The sequence below is a fragment of the Podarcis gaigeae genome (assembly GCF_964106915.1).
Source record: "Podarcis gaigeae genome assembly, chromosome: 8".
Classification (NCBI taxonomy): Eukaryota; Metazoa; Chordata; class Lepidosauria; order Squamata; family Lacertidae; genus Podarcis; species Podarcis gaigeae.
Window position 1 is genome coordinate 85,562,713 of NC_139684.1, and position 26,247 is coordinate 85,588,959.

Here is a 26,247-nt window from a genome sequence, read left to right on the forward strand (position 1 = left end):
CTTCCACTATTTCCTCCTTCACTTTCATTTTTTTTAATGAAATATTTATTAAAGTTTTACAAAAACAAGAATACAAAAATACATGAAAAAAGAAAATAAAAATACAACATACAAAAGACAAAAAGAAAATAAGGAAAATTTTAAAAACAAATCCGTTTTTCATAACTTTAAGCTCATTTGCTTGTTTCTTTGACCTCCTCGCACCTCCCCTTGTTGTATTCCCATTTACATAATCAAATCAGCAAATCCTTGCCTCTTTCATTTATCTTAGCTCTATATTTTAACATATTATAACTCTCTATTTCCATCCATTATCAATTCATTTTTGCATATTCTTAATAGCTTTGTTGCTAATACCACTTATTTTCAATCCAACATCATTTTAACATTCATTGATTTTACAGTGTTTCTGCAAATAGTCTTTAAATTTCTTCCAGTCTTCTTCCACCAACTCTTCTCCCAGGTCTCGGATTCTGCCAGTCATTTCCGCCAATTCCATATAGTCCATCACCTTCATCTGCCACTCTTCCAGGGTGGGTAGATCTTGTGTCTTCCAATACTTTGCAATAAGTATTCTTGCTGCTGTTGTTGCATACATGAAAAAACTCTATCCTTCTTTGGCACCACTTGGCCGACTATGCCCAGGAGGAAGGCCTCTGGTTTCTTCAAGAAGGTATATTTAAATACCTTTTCCATTTCATTATAGATCATCTCCCAGAAAGCCTTAATCTTTGGGCACGTCCACCAAAGGTGAAAGAACGTACCTTCATATTTCCTCCTTCACTTTCAATTCTTCCAGTGCGGAACAACTTGTAACACTGTCTGCCGGTATGTAGGATAGCGTAATGTAAAGCTCTGTACAGCACAATGTCTGGTTATCTCGCTGCAGCTGTTTTAGCAAACTTGTTTTTAATGGTGCAATCCACCCTGGGACTATAAAGGGTGGGTAATAAATTTATTAACAGGACGCGGGTGGCGCTGTGGGTTAAACCACCGAGCCTAGGACTTGCCGATCAGAAGGTCAGCGGTTCGAATCCCCGTGACGGGGTGAGCTCCCGTTGCTCGGTTCCTGCTCCTGCCAACCTAGCAGTTCGAAAGCACATCAAAGTGCAAGTAGATAAATAGGTACCACTCTGGTGGGAAGGTAAACGGCATTTCCGTGCACTGTTCTGGTTCGCCAGAAGCGGCTTAGTCATGTTGCCCACCTGACCTGGAAGCTGTATGCCGGCTCCCTCGGCCAAGAAAGTGAGATGAGCGCTGTAACCCCAGAGTCGGTCACGACTGGAGCTAATAGTCAGGGGTCCCTTTACCTTTACCTAATAAATTTATTATTATTAACTTTTTCATTCTCTCTCCCTTTAAAGCATTTTTTTTTTAAGCCAGACAAAAGCCAGACTGAAGGATGAATAAACCATAACCAACCTGGTTTTGTTTGGGGGGGGGGCAGGTTCTTGATGCCTTGCTGGCTTCCCAAAGATCATCAGCCAGTTGTGTATACGGCATGACCATGTCCTAGCGTTCCCAATCTGGGGTAGATCCTGTCTCGCAACATCCATGATTTTTTAAAGTTTCTTCAGGAACGGATAAACAAATGGCTTGGAGCCAGCATCTTCAAGAGAACAAGTGGCCTTTCTGAGCAGTGTTTTTTCTTGCCTGGGTGAGGATCTGACCTATAAACAATTCCTCAAGGTGATTGTGCAGTCCTACACCCCTTTCTTGGGATTTAAATTGGGTTCTCACAATCCATAGCTACCTTGCGATCTGAAGCTTATATGTTTCAGAGTCAGAGGGACAGCTTGAGTTCATAAAGGAATGAATGAAACTTTATTTGCGTCAGCCATCAGCCACAGCAACAAAAGAACATTGCGATATACACAGAGCAAAATCAAGTCGATGATACAAAACACAGTTTAGGGTCCACAGCTTGAGTTCATATATGACCATATTCAATGGAGTCTTCAGCATTTCAGTGCCATTTTCATTTTTTTTTTTCAAATTTCTTTCTTCCTTCATCTCATTCCAGTCTGTGTGCGTACTTTTGCTGGTTGCGTCCAGTTGCAGTTCTTTATGATATGGAATGAAATGGTCAAGTCCCGTAAATCCCAGTAGCTTTCCAAGAACCTGGATTGCACTATTCACTAGTGAGGCCAAAAACTTACCGCCTTCGCCATCTTAAATAAAAACAAAGCCGTCTGGAGAAAAGAAACAGCAGCTGAAGAATTCCAAATAATGAAATCCGTCTCGGCCACCGCCACTGACACCACTGCCAAGTTACACAAGTTTGTATTTGTGATTTTTCTTTTCATCGCTGTGCTGCTTATGCAAAATAATGGTGCAATAACCTGCTTCAAGGTGCAGTACTTTAAAAGCGTAACACTGGGTCTAACTGGAAAGATGAGCATTTTCAATGGACAAAATAAAATATTTAAAAAATAGTTCAGTTTTGTTATTCATGGGCTCTGCTGAAGTTTATTTAAATGCTAAGTTTTGTTCTGAAATACACAAACTGTTAAGCCTGTCCAGTAGTAGCAAGTGGGAGCTGAATTTCGGCTGCCCTAGGGGCTAGCCGCAAAGGGACAAGCAAGGCAGCTAGTTGCCTGAGCTGTGGGGCAAATGGTTCTAGCAGTATGTATAAAGCCAGAATCATGGGGTCGGTCAAGGAAGAACTAGGATTCAGGCAAAAGCTTTAAAATATGCATTGGGTTATGCTCAAATAACAGGGAGAAAATACATAATTTCGTTTCATAAGCTGTCCTGGGCTTGAAGGACACATTAGGCTACAGTGGTACCTCGCAAGACGAATGCCTCGCAAGACGAAAGGGTTTTTCGTTTTTTGAGTTGCTTCGCAAGACGATTTTCCCTATGGGCTTGTATGGTTACAGACGCTTCAGGTTACAGACTCCGCTAACCCAGAAATAGTACCTCGGGTTAAGAACTTTGCTTCAGGATGAGAACAGAAATCGTGCTCCAGCAACGTGGCAGCAGCAGGAGGCCCCATTAACTAAAGTGGTGCTTCAGGTTAAGAACAGTTTCAGGTTAAGAACGGACCTCCGGAACGAATTAAGTACTTAACCTGAGGTACCACTGTACACCCTCTCTCTTCCTCATTTGGACTGTGTAGCTGGGGGTTGGTGGTGGTGATGATGGATGTATTGCCTCACCGTGCAGTCTGAGGTTAAACTCGATGGCAATTTAGTCTCATCAGACTCCATAAAAGGCAGGTTGCACCTTCTCTAGGGAAGAATCAACACGCACGTTGGCCCTGCGTGGACCCCCATCGCAAGAAAGTGCTTTTCATGTAACACAAATCGGGCCCGATAGGCAGTGATTAGCTACACAGGTCATTGTCCAAACTGACTGCTGCTCACTGAAGGGGTACTGTGTCTTCTTGCAGAGACTGGCTGAAGCATGAAACCGGATGGCTGGGCAAAATGTTTCTGGACTACAACTCCCATTATCCCTAGCTAGGACCAGTGGTCAGGGATGATGGGAATTGTAGTTCAAAAACAGCTGGAGACCCAATTTGGGAAACACTGAGCTAGATGCACAAATTCTTTCTTGAACACACTGCTACTTACTGACAAAAGGGAAATACACACAGAAACCCTAATCCAATCAGTTTTCCCGCAGTTGAATAAGGGAAAGTGCTATTCCAATTACTTGGGCCCAAGTAAGTCTATGGTTTCCAAAGAGCTGGAGTGGTTCAGTATACTGCAGTCCAGCACAGCTCCTAGAAGGCCTGTAGTTTGAGTCCCACCAGCGACTGTGGTGGGTGTTGCCCCCTTCCCTCCACACGTGTCTGGATGTTTATCCTCTGATGTAAGAATCCAGGACGACATTACAACTTCAGTTGTGGAACCCAATTTAATTAAGCAACACTGTGAGTGCATACAAAATAACAATAACGCAGATCAATGTGGTACTACAGCGTGAATCAAAAAGCAGTTGTGTGAACATCAATCACAAAAAAGATACTAAATACAATGGTGATTTCTCATTGATTGGCCTACTCCGTCCGTCCTCCAAAAAAATAACAGAACCCTGGAAGAGAGGGAGCGGGAGAACGGGGGTTACTCGTAACATTTCAGCAGAACCACGAGGGCTTTCATTCTGTAATTGAACAAAAGCACGAACAAGCATCCCTGTAATTGAGCAAAAGCTATTTTACAGTTATTGGCAGCTGTATAGGATCCTTACAACTGTGGATAATTGGAATTTAATGCAGACTCAATTAACTCACACACCTCCTTTTCTATGGTAAATTTAAGCATGAGCCAACTGAATGCCATAATCCTGCCTTTTATTTTCGTCCCCAGCTGAAGTTTTAATGGTGCTTAAGTCAACACCTAGCACACCCTGCCTTTCACTAGATGTCATGGCTGGCACAGGGCTGCTCCCGAAAATGGAATCGCGGGTGGTACCCTACGAGCCAATCCTACACAAGGATTACCATTGCCGCAACAAGGCTTCCCCCGCGTGTTCTCCTCATCCTCTGCCCCATCTTGTGAAACGCATCACGTGATGTGATACCAACACTCAGGATTCCCCTGCTCTCTCTCTCGTCACTGGCTGCCTCCACGGGTGTTGAGACACAGTGCGATGTCCCATCACATGCTGAATTTCGCTACTAGACATTATGGAAGGTCAGAAAAGCATGTGGGCTGTTTTTGGATAGCAGCCCTGTGCCATCCATACCATCAAATTCTGCCCCGCAATAGCCACAAATGGATGCCCATTTGAAAGTACAACGGAGCACTTATTTGCTGCTTCTAGTCCAGCTGAGTTCAAGCTAGAAGCTATTTATGAGTATTTTTATTTTATTTTTAAAAAATCAGTTCCTATGCTCCCAGTAGCATAAAGAGGCTATTGTGTACAGTGCACAAACCTAATTTCAACCCGCTCAAGTGAATGAACAGGTGCTATAGGGTTAAAACACACACCAAAAACTCAAATCCTGGCTGGTTTCACTGGCACTTTCTAGTTGACCAGCAATCTCACCCTGAAACTGCACCTTCCCAGTTACCACTGGAGGAAATCAACATCCGAGTTCCTTTCTTGCTTCTCTGGCTCATTTTTCAGATGCTTCATGGGCCACTTAATCTTTATCATCGGTTCCATCTGGTCCTGCAGCCGATGGCGCTTCATGTGAGCATTCCGGCTTTTTATCTTGTCAAACACTCTAGATGTAAACGGGAGATAAAGGCCAGGGTTTTTCAGTACTCAGGTGAGATGCTACAGCAATGCGAGAGTGACGCACGCATAATCCCAGTTTCGGTGCAACAGGAAGAATATGATCTCCCCCCTGACAAAGGGTGGGGTTTTCTTTCTCGCTTAGCGATGGGCACAAAGGGTGGCGATTGGCATGAACCCTGCCCAAAGTGCCATAGTAAGCCAACCATAAAAAGGGAAGGGGGCTTAAATTTATGGCTAAGCACCAAGTGGACTTATTTTTTAAAATGGCACAAGAAACCAAAACGTTGAATTGTTACCTTGTACATTCTTTACATGGGAACACACCCTGACTGCCTGTGCTTCTGGGCCTATCTAAAGTTTCTTTCTGGCTGCTGGCTGGACTGAAAGTGCTCTGTGCTGATTTTTTGTAATTCCTGGGTTTTAGCTTATTCTCCTGTTTAGGCAGGTGGCAGTGCCGTTTCTTTGGGCTGCACGCTATCTGCAAATCATGAAACATTTGTCTTTTACACAGAAGTAATTTTCCTTCTCACACTATTATTAAGCCTCTGGCAAAGCCCAATAAAGAATCCGAAGATAAATTCATTATCTTTCCAATGTGGCTGGCGACGCTTGGTGGCACCTTAGCACTTTGAGATGGTATCAAATCTGAACCACACTGAAAGGAATGTAGTATTCAGGAGATGCGGAACATTCAGAGGCAAGATGTGGACCAGAACTCCATTCACACCCATAGCAAACTAGACGAAGGGTTAAAGGGAGGGGCATGATGTTAATCACATAATGGCTGCAAAGTGCTTGTTTTTATTGGAACAAATAGCAGCAGCATGGGGATGGAGATCTTTAACTCTTTGCCCTGGTTAAGGTCCTCATCTGAATCAGTTCCAGCTCCTCCAGCTCAGACCCGGACCACAGCCAAGGGCAAAATATTAAAGGCCACACTCCCACAACACTGCTGATATTTACTAAAGAAAATGAATGATGTAAGCAACATTCATGTTATCGACATCATGTCTGCTTTGCCCCTTCATCCAGTTTATTTTGGGGCGAGGATTCAAATGTGCTTCATTTTTTATCGAAAGTTGTTAAGAATCGTTTTTTACATATCCAGTGGTACAATGAATTCTCACCAGTGCTTGAAGCAGGCACCTTTCATAATTTTGCCTGTACCCAATTCTATCTGGAATGTGGAACTGGTGCAGGATTTGGATTCCTGAGAACCTCGGCTGCTGTTTTAAGGATAAAATCAAATCCTCGGCCCTTCTGAAAAAATGCACAAGCTGCATCTACAAAGAGGCAGTTTAAACCAACAGAACAGTTCTTACACTCCTTCCGGAATGGATGGGTCAGCCTAGAGCGGCCTCCAGAGTGGGTGGCTCCTAGCGATATTCAATTGCTGCTTTTCCGATGAAAGCTACAAGTAGAATTGCAATGCACCTCCCACACTATTGGGGATACTACACCTTCTTCTGTATGTACATCCCATTTTGTTCTGTCCACAACAGGGGGCACGACATAAATGCAATGGGCAGGAAATGAGAAGGTGCAATTTAACCCAGCAGTCGCTTGAAGCTCAGTGCACCTTCACCATTAATTAACCTTTACAATAGGTGCCATTTTAATTAGTCTTTTCCAGCAATATTTTGAAATATATATATATTAGTGAAATACCACTTAAATGATAGAGTGTTATTTATTTTCAGGTATTTCTAACTTGCCTTTCTTCACAAAGGGATCTCAGGGCGGGACACAAAAATAAGAAACTGAAATGAAGGGGGGGGGATGAATTCTAACTCCCCTATAGGGCACTGGTATTTCCAAGTTAGAAGTAACCTGATTTAAACATCACAGAGAAGGAAACTATCAATATGGACTTCAAAGTATTTGAAAAACTTAACGTCAAGGAAGTAATATTTCAAAATCAGTGTCAAAAATATCAGATATTGCTCTCTTAAGAAGGTAGCAAAGGTAATGAATTTAAAATGAAATGTCAAAGTGATCCTTCAAGTAGAGATTACAGACGTCCTAACTTATCTGTATCTCCATCAATAAGTATAAATGAAAAATTATTGCAAGATTGTTTACTGATACCAAACTCCAAAGTGTTTAGCTAAAATATTGCCTAATCTGGCAGAGATGGTGTTAATTTTATTGATTTGTAAACCGCTCTGGGAGCTTTTCCATCTGAAGAGCAAGGTATAAATGTTTGAATGAATGCATAATGATGCATTTTATTTTAATGGGGAAAGAAAAAGAACCCTTTCTAGTCATTGCCATGTTAACAAGGTAGTTAAAGTTAGCTGGAAAAGTTTCTGTTTTCCATTTTGTTAAAGTGTTTTCTTTTAAAAAAGGTTATTTGTGCTGTAATGCAAAGCTGCTAATAAAATAGTGATTCAAAACAAAACACCTTTCTGGTCACTCCTGTGACAATGGCAGTGACCAGAAAAGAGATTTTGGTTTTTCAGCACTGTTTTAAACATAGCGTTATAATGCTAAAATGCTATTTCATTTAAGAGGTATTTCACTTCTTTTTTTTAATTAGAGCAAAAAGAGTGTGATGGTGCTGATCAAAAGACCGATTTTAAAAGAGACACAAGATGATCCAATGGCAGCCATTGCAAAGGGTGCAGCGATTCTGTGCTGAGCTGCAATAGGTTCACCTGCCCGATATATGTCACTGCCCCTATCAGAACTCCACCCCCACCATTTAAAAAAAGAAAAGGGCACATGAATGATACGGAGGGCATCTACAGCTATGGAAACCGAGCTTCTCCTCCATGCCCTAAAAAAGAGCCAGACACATTAGTCTTTCGTAGTAAAAACAACAGAGTCCCAGGACACCTTAAATACCAATACATTTATTGCCGCATGAGCTTTCGTAGACAAGCATCTATTTCAACAGATGCGAGAGGAAGCTGGTAAGGAAAAGCCGTTGTCCCCAGGAGAGTTTGCTGCGGTGAATGTTACCTTTCCTAAAGCAGGGAGGGAAAGGTAAAGGGCACAGCTTTAAATCAGTCAGTCAAACCTCTGCCAGATCCCCATCAATCTCTTATATACCTTTTCTTCATCCATTTCTACCTCATCCTGCTCTCTCTTGGGCCTCTTTTCTACTAACTGTGCTCGACTGGTGTCAAATTTTAGTATTTTTTTCCAGCTATAGTAGTATTCAACACACTGGGAAACACTCTTAGTTTGTATCTATTGAAAAGGATGGGGGGAAGGGGGGAAAAGGGAGAAAAATTCAAAGTGAACAAAGGAGCAACTGATGCAATATTAAATGTACAGCATATATGTTGTTTTCGTTTTCTCTTCATTCTGTTCCTGTGGATCTGGGATTAGATTCAGCCTCAGGCAATTTGTGAGCAGGGAACCTCTTTGCGCAAAATAATCCCAAGATGCTATAATACACATGACCACATAATCAGGGGCTTTAAATGCCAACAAAAGATTCTAAAATAGGGTTTAAAAAACCCCAAACACTATTGGATAACCTTCAGATTAAATATTGGAGGGGAGACACTTTGTTTTGTGAGATGAAGCAGCCCGAATAATGGCTCCACGGCCAACTGAAGTCCCTACCTTCTTCTGTATGAGGTAAAAATCCTTTTTGTGCAAGCCAAAAGCCTTCTTGAACAACTGCTTCTCTGCAGGAGTCCACAGATGTGAACCTGGAGGTGCAACAAGAAACAGGAGACAGGCAGTCTGCTTAATGGTCCATTGCTCTCACAAAACTAAAATCTTTATTGCTCCTCTTCTGCCTACTCTCCCTGAACTGGGAAACCTGCATCATGAGTTTATCGACGTGTTTGGAAAATTCTTCAGGACCTCTGGTTTGTTTATAATTAGCATTTAAAATTCATTGCCGAGATTAATACAGCCCACATTATTTTCATAATATTAAAAACCAAGGGTGAGAGCATGTTAACGATATTTCTCATCCAGCAATGGACAAATAATGCTCAATTCTCTAATTCCGATGTTAGTTTCAACATTTCTGCTATTTTTGAAACCTAAACTATGAAATCATAAAGCTTTGGAGGGGATGTATTTGGCTGTACTTAATTTTGCTGCATGCTTACAGTTAATCTTAAGGTCACAACCTTCAATTTTCCTCCTTCATTTAAAAAAAATTACTAGAAGTTTTGGCAGTACAGAACCTCTGGTGTCCTTAATTAAAGTTTCAATATGGGGCCCATCACCACCACACAAAAGCTATTTTAATAATGCGCTGACACAATGTGAACTGCTCAGAGAGAATGGTGCTCCAACACTGGGAGGCAGAATGCACACAGTAGTGAGCATTATTTTCTTCCACATGCTAGAATGCTTCTCCCACTGCATGCCGCTATGTGGCCCCACATGCTAAGAGTCACTGTGAGGAGAGGTCAGCCAATAGCACTTGAATGATGTTCTGCACCATTTTGGGGGCAATGAACGTGCATTTGCATTTCATTAGACACTTACATTCTTCTTTCCCAAAGGACAGTTGGAGCAGGACTCTGCTTGAGAATTACGAGGTTCAGAATTGCATTAAACGCAATCCAAGCATTTTAAAATCCTCTGTGCAGAATTCCGAGGCAATGCTAAGCCAGGGATCGTGGTTTGTTTCCCCCCAGCGCTGCTGGAGAGAAGCAAAGTTGGCGCGATCAACCCGTGCATGGTAAGCCACAAACCGTGCAGCGCGAACGCAGCCGCTATGGCATCTTGCTAAATACTTATGGGTTTCATGGAAGCAATGGTTATACCCTAATGTAGGCAATTTGCTTTTACCTGAGTAATGATAGTTAGCAAGAGGATGAAAGGGAGGCTTCTGTGGTCCTTGGAGTAACAGCATCTCCAGCGCGTCCTGTAATTGTTTTAGAGAAAGCTGTCATAACTCCCTCCAAGTAGAAACAAGTAAGGGAACTTGTCCACAAGGGAGAGAAAGAGACCGACTCCTATTAACTGCTATTAGTGAGTCCAGTCTCCCTATCAGTTGACATCTGGCAGCTGCCCAAGGCGGCACTGTTTCTGCACAAACACTTGGAAAATATTTTTTCTTAGTGTTGCCTGAGTGCGTCTGTTTCCACTGCTACAAGGCTGCACAATACGTATGGGGCGAGCCATACTGCACTGACTTTCTCCGCCACCCCCCAATGTCAATGAGTCTACAGTATGGATTCTGCAGTTTGTGCAGCAATATACAGCGGATGTGTGTTGGCCAGCAGTATGCTGCGCATGGCATCAAGTGGCCGCGCACTGGCTCATCGCCAATATTAAACCAACGGAGGAAAAGCAAACTAGGCCTGACAATGGACTATGCAGTGGTACCCCGGGTTACATATGCTTCAGGTTACAGACGCTTCAGGTTACACACTCCGCTAACCCAGAAGTAGTACCTCGGGATAAGAACTTTGCTTCAGGATGAGAACAGAAATCATGTGGCAGCGGCGTGGTGGCAGTGGGAAGCCCCATTAGCTAAAGTGGTGCTTCAGGTTAAGAACAGTTACAGGATAAGTACGGACCTCTGGAACGAGTTAAGTACTTAACCCGAGGTACCACTGTACTTTAGTCCATTAACAGATTACTCCACTGAAGCGTATTTGCATGCAACTGAGCCACTGCTCTCCCCGCACCCAAAAAAACCCCAGATTTAATAGACTCTGTCAATATTCCTTAACATCGGAAGCTGCTTTTACCAGGTCCAGCTATTTGTTTATCCACCCAGGTTAGAGTCTTGCCTATGATAACTAGCACTGGCTCTCTGAGGTCTTTCATGACATCAGCTACTTGAAACTTTTAACTGGAGACACTAGGCATTGAGCATGGAACCTTCCGCACACAAAACATGCATCATGCCATTCAGCTATGGGCACTCCCAATGTAAATTAAACCGATCCTTTGCCTCAAGCCTAGGTAAAGGGACCCCTGACCATTAGGTCCAGTCGTGACCGACTCTGGGGTTGCGGCGCTCATCTCGCTTTCTTGGCCGAGGGAGCCGGCATACAGCTTCCGGATCATGTGGCCAGCATGACTAAGCCGCTTCTGGCAAACCAGAGCAGCGCATGGAAATGCCGTTTACCTTCCCGCCAGAGTGGTACCTATTTATCTACTTGCACGTGGACGTGCTTTTGAACTGCTAGGTGGGCAGGAGCAGGGACCGAGCTACGGGAGCTCATCCCGTTGCAGGGATTCGAACCGCCAACCTCCTGATCAGCAAGTCCTAGACTCTGTGGTTTAACCCACAACGCCACCTGCCTACAACCCCGAAATTACGAAAGCCTTCAAAACAACCTGAGATTCTCAACAGTCCAACAAAGCAGCTCTCACAAGATGTAGCGCGGCCACATGCTTAGATTGCTTTAAAAAATTTGATCAAGTTATGGAGAATAAGGCTATCAATGGCCATGTTCTACCTCCGCTGCTGGGGGTAGTACAGTGGGGCCTCGCAAGACGAAATTAATTCGTTCCGCAAGTCTTTTCGTCTTGCGAGTTTTTCGTCTTGCAAAGCACGGTTTCCCATAGGAATGCATTGAAAATCAATCAATGCGTTCCTATGGAAACCGCCTTCAGACCAGGTCCGGGGACAGTCTGTCCCCCGACCTCTTCTGAAGGCCGGCGGGGGGCGAAAGTCTTTGCTTCCACCCCGCCTGCCTTCCCGGGACAGCGGAGAATTCTCCGCTGTCCCGGGCGATCTTAAAATGCTGGCGGGCGGCAGCGCTGCCGCCCGCCAGCATTTTAAAATCGCCCCGGGACAGCGGAGGACTTCTCCGCTGTCCCGGGGCAATTTTAAAGCCCCCGGGAAGGCAGGCGGGGGGGAGCAAAGACTTTTGCCCCCCCGCCGGCCTTCAGAAGAGGTCCAGGACCTCTTCTGAAGGCCGGCGGGGGGCAAAAGTCTTTGCTCCCCCCCTGCCTGCCTTCAAAAGCCGTCCGGGAGAGCGGAGAATCACAGCTCATTTCTCCGCTCTCCCGGGAAGGCAGGCAGGGGGGAGCAAAGACTTTCGCCCCCCGCCGGCCTTCAGAAGAGGTCCAGGACCTCTTCTGAAGGCCGGCGGGGGGCAAAAGTTTTTGTTCCCCCCCGTCTGCCTTCAAAAGCCGTCCGGGATAGGGGGAAGCGCTTCCCTGCTATCCCGGACCGCTTTTAAAATGCTGGCTTTTAAAATCCTTTCGGCCGCCGCCGGCCTTCCTGGACCTCTTCTGAAGGCCGGAGGGGGGGGGGGGAAGGCTTTGCTCCCCACCGCCAGCATTTAAAAGAGGTCCCCGGACATTTCCCTATGGGCTTTCTTCTTGCGAAGCAAGCCCATAGGGAAAATCGTCTAGCGAAGCGACGCAAAAACCGAAAAACCCTTTCATCTTGCGGGTTTTTCGTCTTGCGAGGCATTCGTCTTGCGGAGCACCACTGTAATGATTTTATGAATGAACTGAACGTTGGCTGCCTGGAATCAGATGCGGGCAGTTGTGCTCAGGTCCTTCTTGTGGGCTTTCCATGGGGACACCTGGTTGGCCACTGTGAGAACAGGACTAGATGAGCCACTGGCCTAAACCAGCAGGGTAATTTATGCTTATGTTCTTAACACCCGGTGCGTTTTGCCCAGTGTGAATTTATTGCATCTTACCAGAATGTTTCCTTGAGCTTCATGCAGGCAATGCACAGCTAGTTCTAGGTTGGTCCCTCCCCCTGGCATCGCACTGGAGCAGGCCAATTTTAACAGATCTGTTACTGCAAGTGAGATTTTTTAAAAAGCATGAACAAATGTCTGCACAAGAGTAATTAAAATGCAACGGAACAGAAGAAAAGAAGAATGGAGTATAATTGGGGAGGGTTAGCCTCAGGTGGGAAAACTGCCCCCCCCATTTCTGCACACCTCTTTTCTGTGTTTCTTTGTTGGTTGTGATATCTCCCCACGGCTTCCACACTAGTGAGGCTGGATGCTCACAATTTTCTAAGGATGATCTGTCTTGAAGATCAGGTATCTCTGCTTGGAAACGACTTCCAATGTTGATGTGCCTGAAATGACGGATGAGGTAAAGAAAAAAAAAGGGAGGGGGAAGAGAATGTGAAGGCTTATGAGGGATGAGAAACAATAAACAAGCAAGAGATGGTAAAATTAAAATTAGGCCAAACATGGAAGATAAAGAGGGGAAGTTTCCAAGTTGCTATTTCCACACGAATAGATGGTCCATGGGGCCTAAAAGTACACAATCTCTCGGGAACAGTAACAGAAACAAAAGCACTTCTGCACTTACCCCAAGTTTGTTGGGACAATTTTATTACTGTTATTCAACACTTTACAAGTGATGGACAGAAGGGACAAATGTCTTACAGTTTAGACCCTAGGGGAGGACAAGGCAAAGGTGAAGAGTGGGTGATTAAAAGAGTCAGAGGGATAGTGGAACCTTACCTGGACACATAAAATAAATGAAGAAGAAGAGTTTGGATTTGATATCCCGCTTTATCACTACCCGAAGGAGTCTCAAAGCGGCTAACATTCTCCTTTCCCTTCCTCCCCCACAACAAACACACTGTGAGGTGAATGGGGCTGAGAGACTTCAGAGAAGTGTGACTGGCCCAAGGTCACCCAGCAGCTGCATGTGGAGGAGCGGAGACGCGAACCCGGTTCCCCAGATAACGAGTCCACCGCTCTTAGCCACTACACCACACTGTGTTAAGTTTGGCACATAAACAGTTTTGTAGGGAGGAGTTGGTTGAATGGGGGGGAAAGAAGGGAAGGGAGGCAATAGGAATCTAGAACAGCTGGAACAAGGACTGGAAGGGAACTAAGGAGATGAATTTGCAGAAGGGAAGAAATAACAAGAAACACAAATGATGAGCTAGAGCAGTTTCTTAAGGGTCCCCTCCCCCTGCTTTTCAAAAATGTAGTATGTTAAAAGGGAAGGTACCCCATTATCTACACAAGCATTCGCTGAGACAGCTGCCTCTGATGCCAGGCAGAGGGAACCTGCTATTTTCCATACTTGCTCCAGCAAGACCTACACAAAACTCACTTTGACTAATCAGAGGCTAATCCTGTTACGGATTTATCTTGTTACTGGGTACATTTAACCCACAGGCACGTTAACCCAATCTTGTTAACAGTACTCCAGCATGGCAAGCTACTTGGCATTCAGGCTCATCTACTGCCGAGCTTTCCTTTGCTCCCCTTCCTCCACATTGCTTCTTGTGCCAGAAACGGCCTCCCTGTTCCCTCTACCACCCCATTCACCTCCTCCGCCTTTAATCCAAAAACCTGCTGCTATTTCTGACAAAGCCACTCTTGCTACATAAGCCTTACCTCTTCTGTGCTATCAGCTTACCAGTTAACCTCATCCAATCCCGCCCTAGGTTCTCTGAGAGGAATCCTGTCTCATGACCATATTCTATACAGCATTTTGCAAGGTGAATGTGGCAACAAAAACAAACATGAACCAGTAAATCTTGCTATGCTGTAGTAAAACAACCCTCGGGTGTAATGAGAGTCAAGTTTTGTGGGGGCCAGGGTGCAGCAGAAACGTACCACCTGGTGTGGGTGCTTTGAGACATGATTTTTACGAAAAATACTGAATAACATATACGGTAATAAATAAAAGACTACATGCATCCAAACATCAAGTAAACCTGCTAAAGGATTGAAAGGAACATCAGGATGAAAGTTAAGACAAAGGTAAATGGAAGAACTAATGATGAAAAGGCCAAAACCCATTTAAAAAAAAAAAACAGAATTAATGATTAGGGCTTTGTTAATCTCAATCTCTATATGCATGAAAAGGTAAAGGTAAAGGTAAAGGTACCCCTGCCCGTACGGGCCAGTCTTGCCAGACTCTGGGGTTGTGTGCCCATCTCACTTAAGAGGCCAGGGGCCAGCGCTGTCCGGAGACACTTCCAGGTCACGTGGCCAGCGTGACATCGCTGCTCTAGCCAGAGCCAGAGCCGCACACGGAAACGCCGTTTACCTTCCCGCTGGTAAGCGGTCCCTATTTATCTACTTGTACCTGGGGGTGCTTTCGAACTGCTAGGTTGGCAGGCGCTGGGACCGAGCAGCGGGAGCGCACCCCGCCGCAGGGATTCGAACCGCAGACCTTTCGATCGGCAAGTCCTAGGTGCTGAGGCTTTAACCCACAGCGCCACCTGCGTCCCAGTATATGCATGAAAAGGCAGGCGTATTAAAGTTTACCTTCCAGCAGAGACACTGTTGGAACAAAAACCTACATCCTTTCCACCCTGAGAAGTTACAAGAAGTTGTTTAAAGTATTTTTATTTGCTCAAGACCTTTGTTTGAGAAGCTTCTCTAGGTTCATAAAACTGAACCTTGGTCTTAGGGCACTAGCAAAACATGAACCATTTGGATTACCTGGGGGGCGGGGGAGGGGTTGGGTTTTGCTTTTTTTTGCTGCATGGCTGAAAGGTCATTCCAACCGACTTTAGTCAGAAGATGCTCCATGTTCAAAAGTTATTCTACTTCAGTTCTATATTTAAACCACACCTCTCACCTCTGTCAGTTTATTGCAAAGCTACCAACTCAAGGGGAATCCTAGCCAATCTTAACAGAATTACCTCTTTGCCCTTGGACCTGCAATAAATTGTATGTCTCAATGGCTAAAACCGCTGGTGGGTCCCCTTTCTAAAGCATTTCAAATAAAGGAGTGGTCTTTTTAAAAGTTTGCAGAACACACCTGTGCGGGACATCAAATGCACACATAGCTGGAAAGAGAGAAGGGTTGTTTACAAGTCTGGCCTTATACAGAACAAAGCCAGCAAAAGGGTATCTGCACTTTGGCCTACATCTGCCATTATCCGGCAAAATCATGATATGCATCCAAACAGTAGTGCAAAATGACTAAAATGCTTAATCTCCTACAAGTTAAGCCTAAAAATACCAACAGAAAATAAACAATTATCATACTGGATTTCACCAAGGGCCAAGCTAGATGAGTCATTAAGTACATGTATGCATGCATATTTACTTTACAAAAAAATACAGAGGTAGGGCCTGATCAGAATTGGGATCATAGCATACAGGTAGGGTTAAACCCTTTCCTCTGTGTCATGATCCTGGTAAAAATCTGTACCCCCACTTCCACCAAGTTGTTATCCCACCACCAGATACTTCCACTGAGCCCAATAGCCTCCTCCACAGGGCTCTTTTAAAAGTAAAAACAAGACACTTGATACACAGACACAAATTTAACATATTGTCTAGTTTGGTCCTGAACAGAGAGGAGAGGTAAAGTTTAAAGAAAACAGTGAATATCCTGGTTTCAATCTGTTCTGATTCTAATTTTGTCGAAGACGTTGGCAGTGTTCTTCCCATCCTGTCTATTTAGTTATAACTAAAGGATTTAGTTCATGTGAGCCTTATGAGACTTCAGCGGATGAAATATTTGTTTTGTCATACAGATGAAGTAGCACTGAACTACTACAGAAAAACCTGACAGCACCACAATTTTAAAGGCCTGATTAACTTTTAAACAAAGTGGAAGTCTTCCTAAATTTAAAATGGATCTCAAGGATGTTCTCATGACTTCGTGCCTGTACTGCAAAACAACCTGGCCAGTATTTCATTACTCTGCTTCAAAGGTCAGTTCACATCTTAAGGTTTTTAAGATTTGGAATGGCTTCTGTGAGGGATCCCTGTACTTGGGTTCTCCTGGAACTGCAGCTGTTTATAGATAGATTGCTTTTTTTTTGGCAAATCTAACACTCCTCTTAATATCCATGTGTTTTACAGGCTGCAGTGACTTAATTCTGGACGTTATCTGCTGGAAGTTTTTGTGGTTTTCCTCCCGAGGGTATTAATTGCTTGTTTGGAACAGGCCAAGAGATAACCAGAGTGCTGATTACTTTAATGACACAAGAATACCCTCCTCCATCCTGTAAGGGAGTAATTGCTTTTCAGTGTCAAAATGTAAACAAAGCACAAGTAATGAAAGCAGATGGTAATCACCTAACAGCTGCACAAAAAGCAGTCTGGGATGCAGGGAGTGTTTGTTCTTAAATTAAAGCGAATGAGATCTGAAATGGCCAAGCAGCGATGATGTGGTTAGAAAACATAGGGTGTAAGAATCTTGGAATGACTCACAACATTCTTACATGTGCCCAGCTACAAATCTGTGAGAAAGAACATAGTACAAGATATTACTGGATTTGTTTACCATTGTCATCATTCCCTTACTTACGGTTCTATGCTGATTTTGGTGGTATCTTTCACAAGAGAGAACAAAAGGGCTCCGTCCATTCCACCTAAAATTGCAAAATAGTAATAATGATAATAATCATAATCATAATCATAATGTTAACAATAAACAGTGAAGACTGCAGGAAGCTGCTGCCAGTCAGATTAAACAGCATTAGGCCAGATGAATGAGCGGCCTCACCCAGTACAATACTGCTTTGTATATTCAGTCATAGAAAGATGGTTGTTTTAAATACCTAGAACAGAGGTGTACATCTTGGTAGAAGCAGCATTTGTAGAGGAAGAACAGAGTGTGTTGAAATACAGCCCTGACCCCTCACGAATGGGAGAGAGCATCGGAGGTGGCGTATAAGGGGAGCACTGGACTAAGCCTTGGATGAGGTGGTCCATGAGGAAGACAGGCGAACGGAGGTTACTCTGAAAGCATCCCCCAGTGCCAGGCTGTATCTCAATGAGGACAGGTGGAGGAGGTGGGATGAAGAGAGATTTCGGACGAGATCGCCTCTTCCTCTTCTTTTGCATGCCTTCTTGGAAATCCTTATCATCCTGGCTTTCCTTCTCCTCAACCTAAGACGAAATATACAGCCCATGTGATTTGAGATTACTACCTGGGGGGAAAACCTCATGACCTGCATGGCCCTGGATCCTTAAGTGTGCAGTACTGGGTATTTCCCAAAAGAACCCTGTCCTAATAAGCTGCCTCCTCCCCTATGGCTAACTAATTTGAGACCACCCACTTGAGGTTATCCTACCAAGTAAAGTATCTACACTACAGACTCATATTAGCTTTTATAACATTGTTATGATGTCCCCCAGAGAATCCTGGGAATTGTAGTTTGTAGTGGGAATTTAAAATATCTGTAGCCCCACCACCACCACCACACTGGGGATTTCCCCAAAATGTCACATATCTGCATGTATGTTATTTGGTCAATAGCTATACAGAAAAGAACCACTGCTGTAGCTGTTAATAGTTCCCATTACTTTTAAGTATTTTTAAGGCAGCTCAAAACTGCAACCCTGGAGCCTGAAAATGCAGCCTTGTTGGTGGATAATAAGGATTATGACATCACTGTTGCTCCTCCTGTTTCTGATTATGAGTCTTAGCTAGTGAGCTGGGTTTTCATTCTCATTCCGGGTGATAATGGCAAGTCCCAAAATCTTGTCAGGCCTAGGAAACTGCAGTCTTTACATGGATGGAAGATGAGGAGCTCATCCTTTTAAGTGTACCTATGTGGGAGAGGAAATATGAAACCACCTTCTTCCCCTACCTCCATTCATCAGGACTTCTTGGGTTGGAGGTGAACTGGACAGCAGGACTGCGGAATCTGAGAGACCATTTACTCTGTGCAGTCTGATGTCTTTTGGGTCTTAATGGTCTCTTGTTGCAGATGGAGAGGGGACCAGGAGTGCTGTTTCTGAACAGTGGGGTGGAGGGTGGTGGTAAGTGAACAGAACCTCCTTTTACTTGCTGGCTCAATCCCAACATAGATGGCAGGAGGCAATGCTCATCCTAGGGTGCTTCAGTTAGGCACAGAAGAGGCAAGAAACAGACTTGGGTGGTGCCTGAATTTTGGAGGAGGGCCATTTCTGTGTTGGGAGTATACATTAAAAGTCCCAAATTTCCAGGCATTTCCAGGTAGAGCTTGGAATGTTCTAGGTCTGAAACCCTGCCAGATGAACCAATGGCCTGAGTCTGTAGGAGGCGGACTCCCATGGTCGTAGATAATAATTTCTACCTCTCTCCAGCTTTTGTATAGGAGGCATCATCTGCCTTGGAATCCTTGAATGGTACAAGTTGCAGTTGTCTGGAGATGACCTCCCATCAGTGCACAGCTAGGGAAGCTGCCTGGCTTTCCCTTCCTTTCCCACCCCCACACTTCTCCACCTTCCTTCCAGTTGGGCTAGAAGTGGAGGAAGAGGTAGACCATGCTCTAGTGGCACACGCAGTTGATAGTTCGCATCTGCCGGCCTTGGGAGACAATGGAGGAGTGCCTGACAAGTTTTTGGGGTCTGCCAGTTTTCAAGACGTGAGAACCCAGCTCGGGATGAATAAGTAATCGTTGAGGGAACAGTGATGTCACAATCATGTTGGCCAAATGGCAGCATTTTTCAGCCTCAACTGTTGCCAGGCAAACTTCCAAGTACATTTTCTCGAACAGCCACAGCAACCTTTTCTTCCCCCTACCTATTGCTGCCAATTAAAGGACTAATATTGGGAACGGAACGTTAGGAGAGATCTCAGTTTTCAGAGTCCCAGTGTGGTACAGGTGCAGAAAGATTGAACTATGAATCAGCACATTGCTGGCAACTCTGTTTTGGGCATGCCACACTCTTTCAGCCTCAGCCCCAACACACAAAATCTTCAAATACAGGGATGGTAATAATACTGACCTGCCTTGCAGGTGGCGTTAAGGGCTTGTACCAAGGTACTTTCCAGTTACGCAATAGAAACAAACAAGTCTTGTGGCACCTTAAAGACTATTATTGCACACACTTTTGTGAACTACTGTCTACTTCACCAGATGCATGGAGTATTATCCTGAGTTCAAAATTGGGGCAAAGTATCTCTCTTTTTTTAATTGCAACATGTTTTTAATGCATTATCAACAACTTTTTTTGTGAATGACCACTGTTCGTCATGTAATATTCTCTGTACTTTTCTGCATTTCATTTCATTGTGGCCTCACTGTTTATAATTCTCCCCTCAAGCCATCTGTATATGAAACACTTCGTGTATCTGATGAAATGGACTATGATCCATGAAAGCATATGCCTTAATAAATGAGTTAAGTCTTTATGGTGCCATAACTCTTTGTTGTCTTAACAAAGTAATTACCAAAGTAATGTTAGTAAAGAGCTTTAAAAACTCTAAAAGCACTATATAAATGGTTCCAGGGCTATGGTCTAAAGGTGCATGGGTACCATGACCGAGTGAAGAAATGCCTAAAAACACTACTGGTGCTGTCTTGAGTTTCCTCATGGAAGAAATATGGAATATGAACAAAATAAGTATTAGAAGGAAATGGCTATTAAGATGGTTTAAGATATGCACAAAGAAAGATGCCTGTGATGCTGTCTAAAACACCAGCATATTCACCCAGTGCTTTTCAAGCTACACTGGCTCCCGGTGGAGTACAGGGTCAGATTTAAAGTGCTGCTTTTGACCTTTAAAGCCCTTCACAGCCTAGGACCCTTGTACCTACGGGACCGCCTCTCCTGGTAGGCACCACGGAGAGCCTCAAGGTCCATAAATAGCAACACCCTAGAGGTCCCAGGCCCTAAGGAAGTTAGATTGGCTTCAACCAGAGCCAGGGCCTTTTCAACTCTGGCTCTGATTTCTTTCCGCAGGGCCTGTAAGACAGAGTTGTTCCGCCTGGCCTTTGGCTTGGAGCCAATTTGATTCCCTCCCTCCCTCTCTTTTTTCTTTTCCTTCTCCTCCTGCGATGAGGCTACATTTTAATATTTTAATGTTCCATTATTTTAATGTTGTATTTTATTTTTGTTTTTAAGTTGTAATCATTCATCTTGTTTTTATTATTGCTTGTAAGCCGCTCTGAGCCCGGCCTTGGCTGGGGAGGGCGGGGTATAAATAAAAAATTATTATTATTATTAAAACTATGGAGCTCTGCAGGGAACCTGGTGCCTTCAAGTTCTAGTGGACTCCCATGAGCCCCAGCCACCAACTGTCAAGGATGATGTGAGCTATAATCCAACAACATCTGGAGGGCAACAGATTCCCCATCCCTGCCCTGAAGAGTCATGGAAATCATGGAACTCCAAACGTCCATCGCAAACACTGGAAAATATTTAAAATGATTTTGGCTAGCTATGAAATAAAAAATTATTTTAAATTTCTTGCTCTAGGTTTCCAGCAGTGCAGATTCCTTTTCTGTCACCCTGCATAGGGTGGATCTTTGCACAAATTGCTGGGCTAAGTATGAAACCCCACCGGAACTCTCTATCAGTTAGATCCCAAACAGTTGGCACGTCTTCTCTGTATTGATCTGATGTTAACACTGCAAATCACCACCCACTTTGCTCTCTTGCTGAAGGTTTGCAGCCGTGACAGGTACCGAAACAGGGATTACAAGAGGTTCTACTGCTACATCTTCCGAAGGCCTTTTGGTTTCAGGAGGAGTATCTCCATCCCCTGATGCCTTGAAGGACAGTTTCTGAGGTGGTAAATGCTCTGCCTCATATGCCTTAAGGGAAAGGAAATATAAAAAGAAATGTGCATTCTAGCAACAAGTATACAGAAGACAATACTGCGGCTAGCTTTTGGTTTAGTTTTATTTCAGTTTCTACCCTTTCGAAAGCACTTGCAGCATTTGAAAAATGATATAGAAACGAGAGTACCTAATGAAATATATAATATTTATTTTTTTTGCATTCCTTTTTTTAAGCTTCTAAAGCTGCAAACCTTTACCTATTACTAGGGTAGTGATATCCTATGAAAGTCAGGGAGACTTCTTTTCTGAGGAGACATGTACAGGATTGCACTAAAATGATACAATCCCATGCACGCTTTCCTGCGTAAACATGCACAGAATTGTGCTGCGTATTAACAAGAATGGTTGCTAGCATTTATGTAGTGCTTTTCAGCATTCAAAACATTACACATACATTATTTTGGTAATCCTTATAACTGCCCTTTAAGGTAAGTCAGCATTATTATCACGACTAGCAAAATCCCCATCATTATTAATGTTATGGATTGCCGTTTTCATTTATATTGTTAAGCACCTTGGACACCCATAGGTGGAACAGTGGGGTGTACATTTTCTAAATAAATGCAAAAATATGATGGGCAGACAATGCAAGACCTATATATTCCAAGGATCAGGCGCGCAGATGTTTATGCAGAGACACTTTGCATCCCTTTGGTACATCTGTCGAGACACACAAACCCCAAAATGGAGCTGAGAATTATCTTATTACCGAATGGAAAAAGGAAAAACAGAAACCAAATAACATCAGAAGACCACTGCATATATATATACAGCTGGTTTAATGAACAAAAAGCACGTATTTGGAGGTGAGAAAGGAATTCAAATGCACCTAGATGCTGCCAGCTGGACCATCTATTATATCACAACAACCTCTGTGGTTGTGGGAACATTCTCATTCATCAGCCCAGACCTACATTAAACCATGATTTCTAATCCTAATGAAACAAAAACCTTATTCGTTAACACAGTTAAAGTTGGTGCCAATGGCCATTAAATCTAAGCATGGTAAGTCAGCATATGAACAGTCTCTGTGCACCAACACATAACCTGTTACTCCATAGTTTCCAGTTCACACCTCGTTAGGGAGCTATGGATAGCTGCAGCTTCGTGGTTTGCTTTCCCAGTCACAAAAAATGGAGGTGTGTGCATGAGCACACATAAAGATCATGAATGTTCTGGCTTATTAAGTCAACATTTCAACATGGCAAGGGGTCCACTATGTCCCTTAACTGCAGTAAAGCCAGGGGCACAATATTTATTAACTTGAAACCCCTGTTATTGATTGTTTTGCAATTTTTGAAAAAATAAAAGCCTTTAAAAATTGGGAGGGGTGTGTGAAGATGCAATGTGCAACCATCTCCTAGTCATACAGCTATGCTATTCCTCCCCGCACAGCTACTAGTAAGCTAGGATTACATTTACAATGGCCCCTTGTAAAATGGGTTAGGCTTAAAGATGAGAAATTGCCCATGGCCACCTCATGAGCTTTATGGCTACTGCCAAAAAGTCAAACAATTCATCCACAGTATTAAACTTTTGCTTGTTTTTTAAGTGACTAATATTAATAGTGACAAATATTCATTCACCAGAGTTCAATTTCTCTTTTACCTGTTGTTTTTCCTTCCCTGGAGACTGCCATTGTTCACTATAGAAACACATATGGCTGTTCAGGCCCCTCTCAGTATAAAACAGCTGATTGCAGGTTGTACAAACAAAGCCATTTCCATGCTCACTCCTGTCTCCAGGAGCTCCCCCAGTTTTACTACTGATGGCAGAAATTGAAGCAAAAAGGGATGGGGGAAAAAAGTAATATTATGAAGCCTGAATTTCCAGATTGTAATTTACCCCCATAACTGTATTACATTCCCATTTACATTTCCTGCTTCAGAACCTGTTTTATGTCTTTCTGGGAAAAGTGTTTCTACAGTTCATTTAGCAGCAAACTGCTAACTAGTGAAGTAAACTCCACTGGGATATCATACATAAGTAACAATTTCTAGTGCCACCGCAGATATAATGGCTGGGATCCAGAGAGCTGCTTAGGGACCTACGGCAGCCCAGCCAAATTTTGCACTTACTTTCTTTGAACCACCAGAGCCTTGGGACATTACCACAAGCTGATTTTGAAATATCCCTCCGAGGAAGTGTTTGGTTAATGTGGAATTTGCCAACCTGGTGCCCTCCATATGTTTTGGAGAACCTCCAAAACTTCCAGAGGTAACCAGGTTGGCAAAGGCTGATTTAATGACTTTCAGCTCGCCTCTAGGTTAAGGGGGGTGGGGATTTTTTACCCTGAAGGCCATGTTCCCTTGTGAACAACCAATCAAAAGGCCAGTCCTGTGGTAAGCAGGTGCAGAGGGGAAAGCATGCAGGGCACAGAATGTAAATTTTACCTTTATACAGTTTCCAAGCACTCTCATACACCTCCTTTTCCTCCATGGAGGCAAACAAATAGCATTATCCAAGTTAAAAGGCACATTCAAGCCAGGCAAAAACACTGACTGAGGGTGCAGAGCAGGGTCAGTGAGACTTGTGTCACAATTCGCTTTCCCATCAAACCCATTTCTGGATACTCCTCTATGTCAAGTTTATTTTTTTCCGTTTTTCACTCACCTTTCCTCAAAGAAGCTCAAGGTGACGTACAGAGTTCTCCACCTCCTCATTTTATCCTCAAAACCCTATGATGTAGGTCAGACTGAGAAACTGCAACTCACCCCATGAGCTTCATGACTAAGGGCTCGTCCAAACGTCCGCTTATACCGCTGCTTACCCCCAGAGCAACCCACTCTTTATTGCTGAACAGGAGCAAACGTCAATCGGGTTTTCTGCGGATTGATGTTTGTTCTGATTCAGCAGTAAAGAGCGGGTTTTCCTGGGGAAAGGCAAGGGCCAAATGGAAAATGTCCTGGACCATTCTTCCTGGGCATGAGACAAGTGGAAATGTGGAAAAGCCCTGAGTGGGGATTTGAACTCAGGTCTCTCGTACTGTATGTAGCAAACGTTTGTTTCAGAACACTGTTAGAATGCATGGCCGCCATTGCATGCATTAAAAGAGAATTAGCTAGGCATGGCAACTGTAATTAATATTGAATCGTTCTGTAGATAGATGAAAGAGGATCTTGGGATACATTTAATGAATAGGAAAAGTAGTTAAAGTCTTGATAAAGAAAGACATGATTACATGTAAAATGATTACATGTAACCAACACGATACTCTGATGAGGGCCGATCTGACAAGCTAAAAGATTTTGATTGGTTCAGGATGATGACATTGGGTTGCAACTACTAAGATTGCTGTGATCCTTTTAATAGTGAATAGAAATCATGTGTGTAATCTGGAAGTATATAAGAAACATTACTTTGGATGTGGTTCTTTGCAGTCTCCTTATTTTTGAGGCTGTCCCTATGCACATTAGAACTTCAATAAAGGTCTCTTTTTACTTTTAGCCTGTATACTCTTCTTTTGGGTTTCTGGGAGGGATACTGCCTATCTAGGAACCCCTTTGAAATTTCTCCAACATCACCATGCCCTACTTACCAACCAAAAGGAAATTGTTCTTCCCTCACTGCATTTGTAAAGCTGTAGATATTTCCACCCTGTGTTAAAAAAAGTTAAGTACATTTATATATTTTTAAAGATAAAACATCTCCAGATCATAGAGAGCTCTACATTACTCAGATGCCCTCAGGCTTTTGGAATCATAAAACCTTTCTTGCCTACTTTTTCTCTCCTCTTCTTTACTAAGGGCCTAACTACATGTTGCACAAAATACACCACTGCCAATTGCATCAGGGTTTAAAAATTTGTTAGCATCCCCCACCCCTCATTTTGATCCGAACCACAGTAGGTGGGGAGGTTTTACCCCTCTCTTTGGAGCCAGGATCTCTTTGAAAATAGCCCCACTGCGCTACAATTAACAGTGAGGGAGGGGGGATGATCACACCAGGCTCAATGAGAACTTCTTCCTCTTGCTAACATGTCATGCAGGGAGAGTGGGCAATTTTCAGAGATCACAGCTGGGAAGGGGGTGACACAGACATGGGGAGCTAGCAGTCTGAAAGCCCAACAGTGCCCAGAGGCATCACTTTTTCCTAAATTTTAGAACCATCCCTCACCCCCATGCACATTTTCATTATGCACCTCAGCCATTTCCACCCAAACTGGCCATAGGACAAGGGCTGTTTAACCCACTTCTTGCCAGGAAGAACAGCAGCTTTGGCAGAATTTTCCACTTATGTACTCACCAACTCATTCCCATGTACACATCAACTCAAGGCCAGTGGGAATGAGCAGATGAGACATATACAGGGACACGTCTGCTTCTGCTTGTCACTCTTGCTGGAGAAAGGGGATCAAAGGCCTCTTTGCAAGTGCCTTGGCACTTATACAGGGTTCACTCTGTGAGCAAAGCCAAAGATAATCACCTATCAGGTAAAGGTACCCCTGCCCGTACGGGTCAGTCGTGTCTGACTCTGGAGTTGCGCGCCCATCTTGCTTAAGAGGCCGGGGGCCAGCGCTGTCCGAAAACACTTCCGGGTCACATGGCCAGCGTGAGAAGCTGCATCTGGCGAGCCAGCGCAGCACACGGAAACGCCGTTTACCTTCCCGCTAGTAAGCGGTCCCTATTTATCTACTTGCACCCGGGGGTGCTTTC

The 26,247-nt window shown here is 43.8% G+C and overlaps 1 protein-coding gene across 15 annotated transcripts in view; it reads right to left on the minus strand.

The window, feature by feature from the left end:
* Positions 1-3,845: 3,845 nt before the first annotated feature.
* Positions 3,846-26,247, minus strand: part of ZNF541 (zinc finger protein 541) — a 37,263-nt gene continuing 14,861 nt past the window's right edge. For 7 of the 15 annotated variants that reach the window (XM_083753597.1, XM_083753606.1, XM_083753605.1 and 4 more), the window contains 13 exons: positions 25,131-25,189; positions 23,201-23,357; positions 21,398-21,565; positions 17,597-17,927; positions 17,344-17,407; positions 13,035-13,177; positions 12,786-12,889; positions 9,961-10,036; positions 8,770-8,858; positions 8,248-8,388; positions 5,490-5,671; positions 4,999-5,179; positions 3,846-4,041 (listed from right to left, as the gene is read on the minus strand). In XM_083753597.1, coding sequence (XP_083609723.1) covers positions 5,020-5,179; positions 5,490-5,671; positions 8,248-8,388; positions 8,770-8,858; positions 9,961-10,036; positions 12,786-12,889; positions 13,035-13,177; positions 17,344-17,407; positions 17,597-17,927; positions 21,398-21,565; positions 23,201-23,357; positions 25,131-25,189 — 1,674 coding nt within the window. In that variant the 3' untranslated portion in view covers positions 3,846-4,041; positions 4,999-5,019. Of the gene's footprint in view, positions 4,042-4,998; positions 5,180-5,489; positions 5,672-8,028; positions 8,163-8,247; positions 8,389-8,769; positions 8,859-9,960; positions 10,037-12,785; positions 12,890-13,034; positions 13,178-17,343; positions 17,408-17,596; positions 17,928-21,397; positions 21,566-23,200; positions 23,358-25,130; positions 25,190-26,247 lie in introns of those variants that run through there. The other 8 variants (XM_083753598.1, XM_083753600.1, XM_083753611.1 and 5 more) reach the window with 5 other exon arrangements.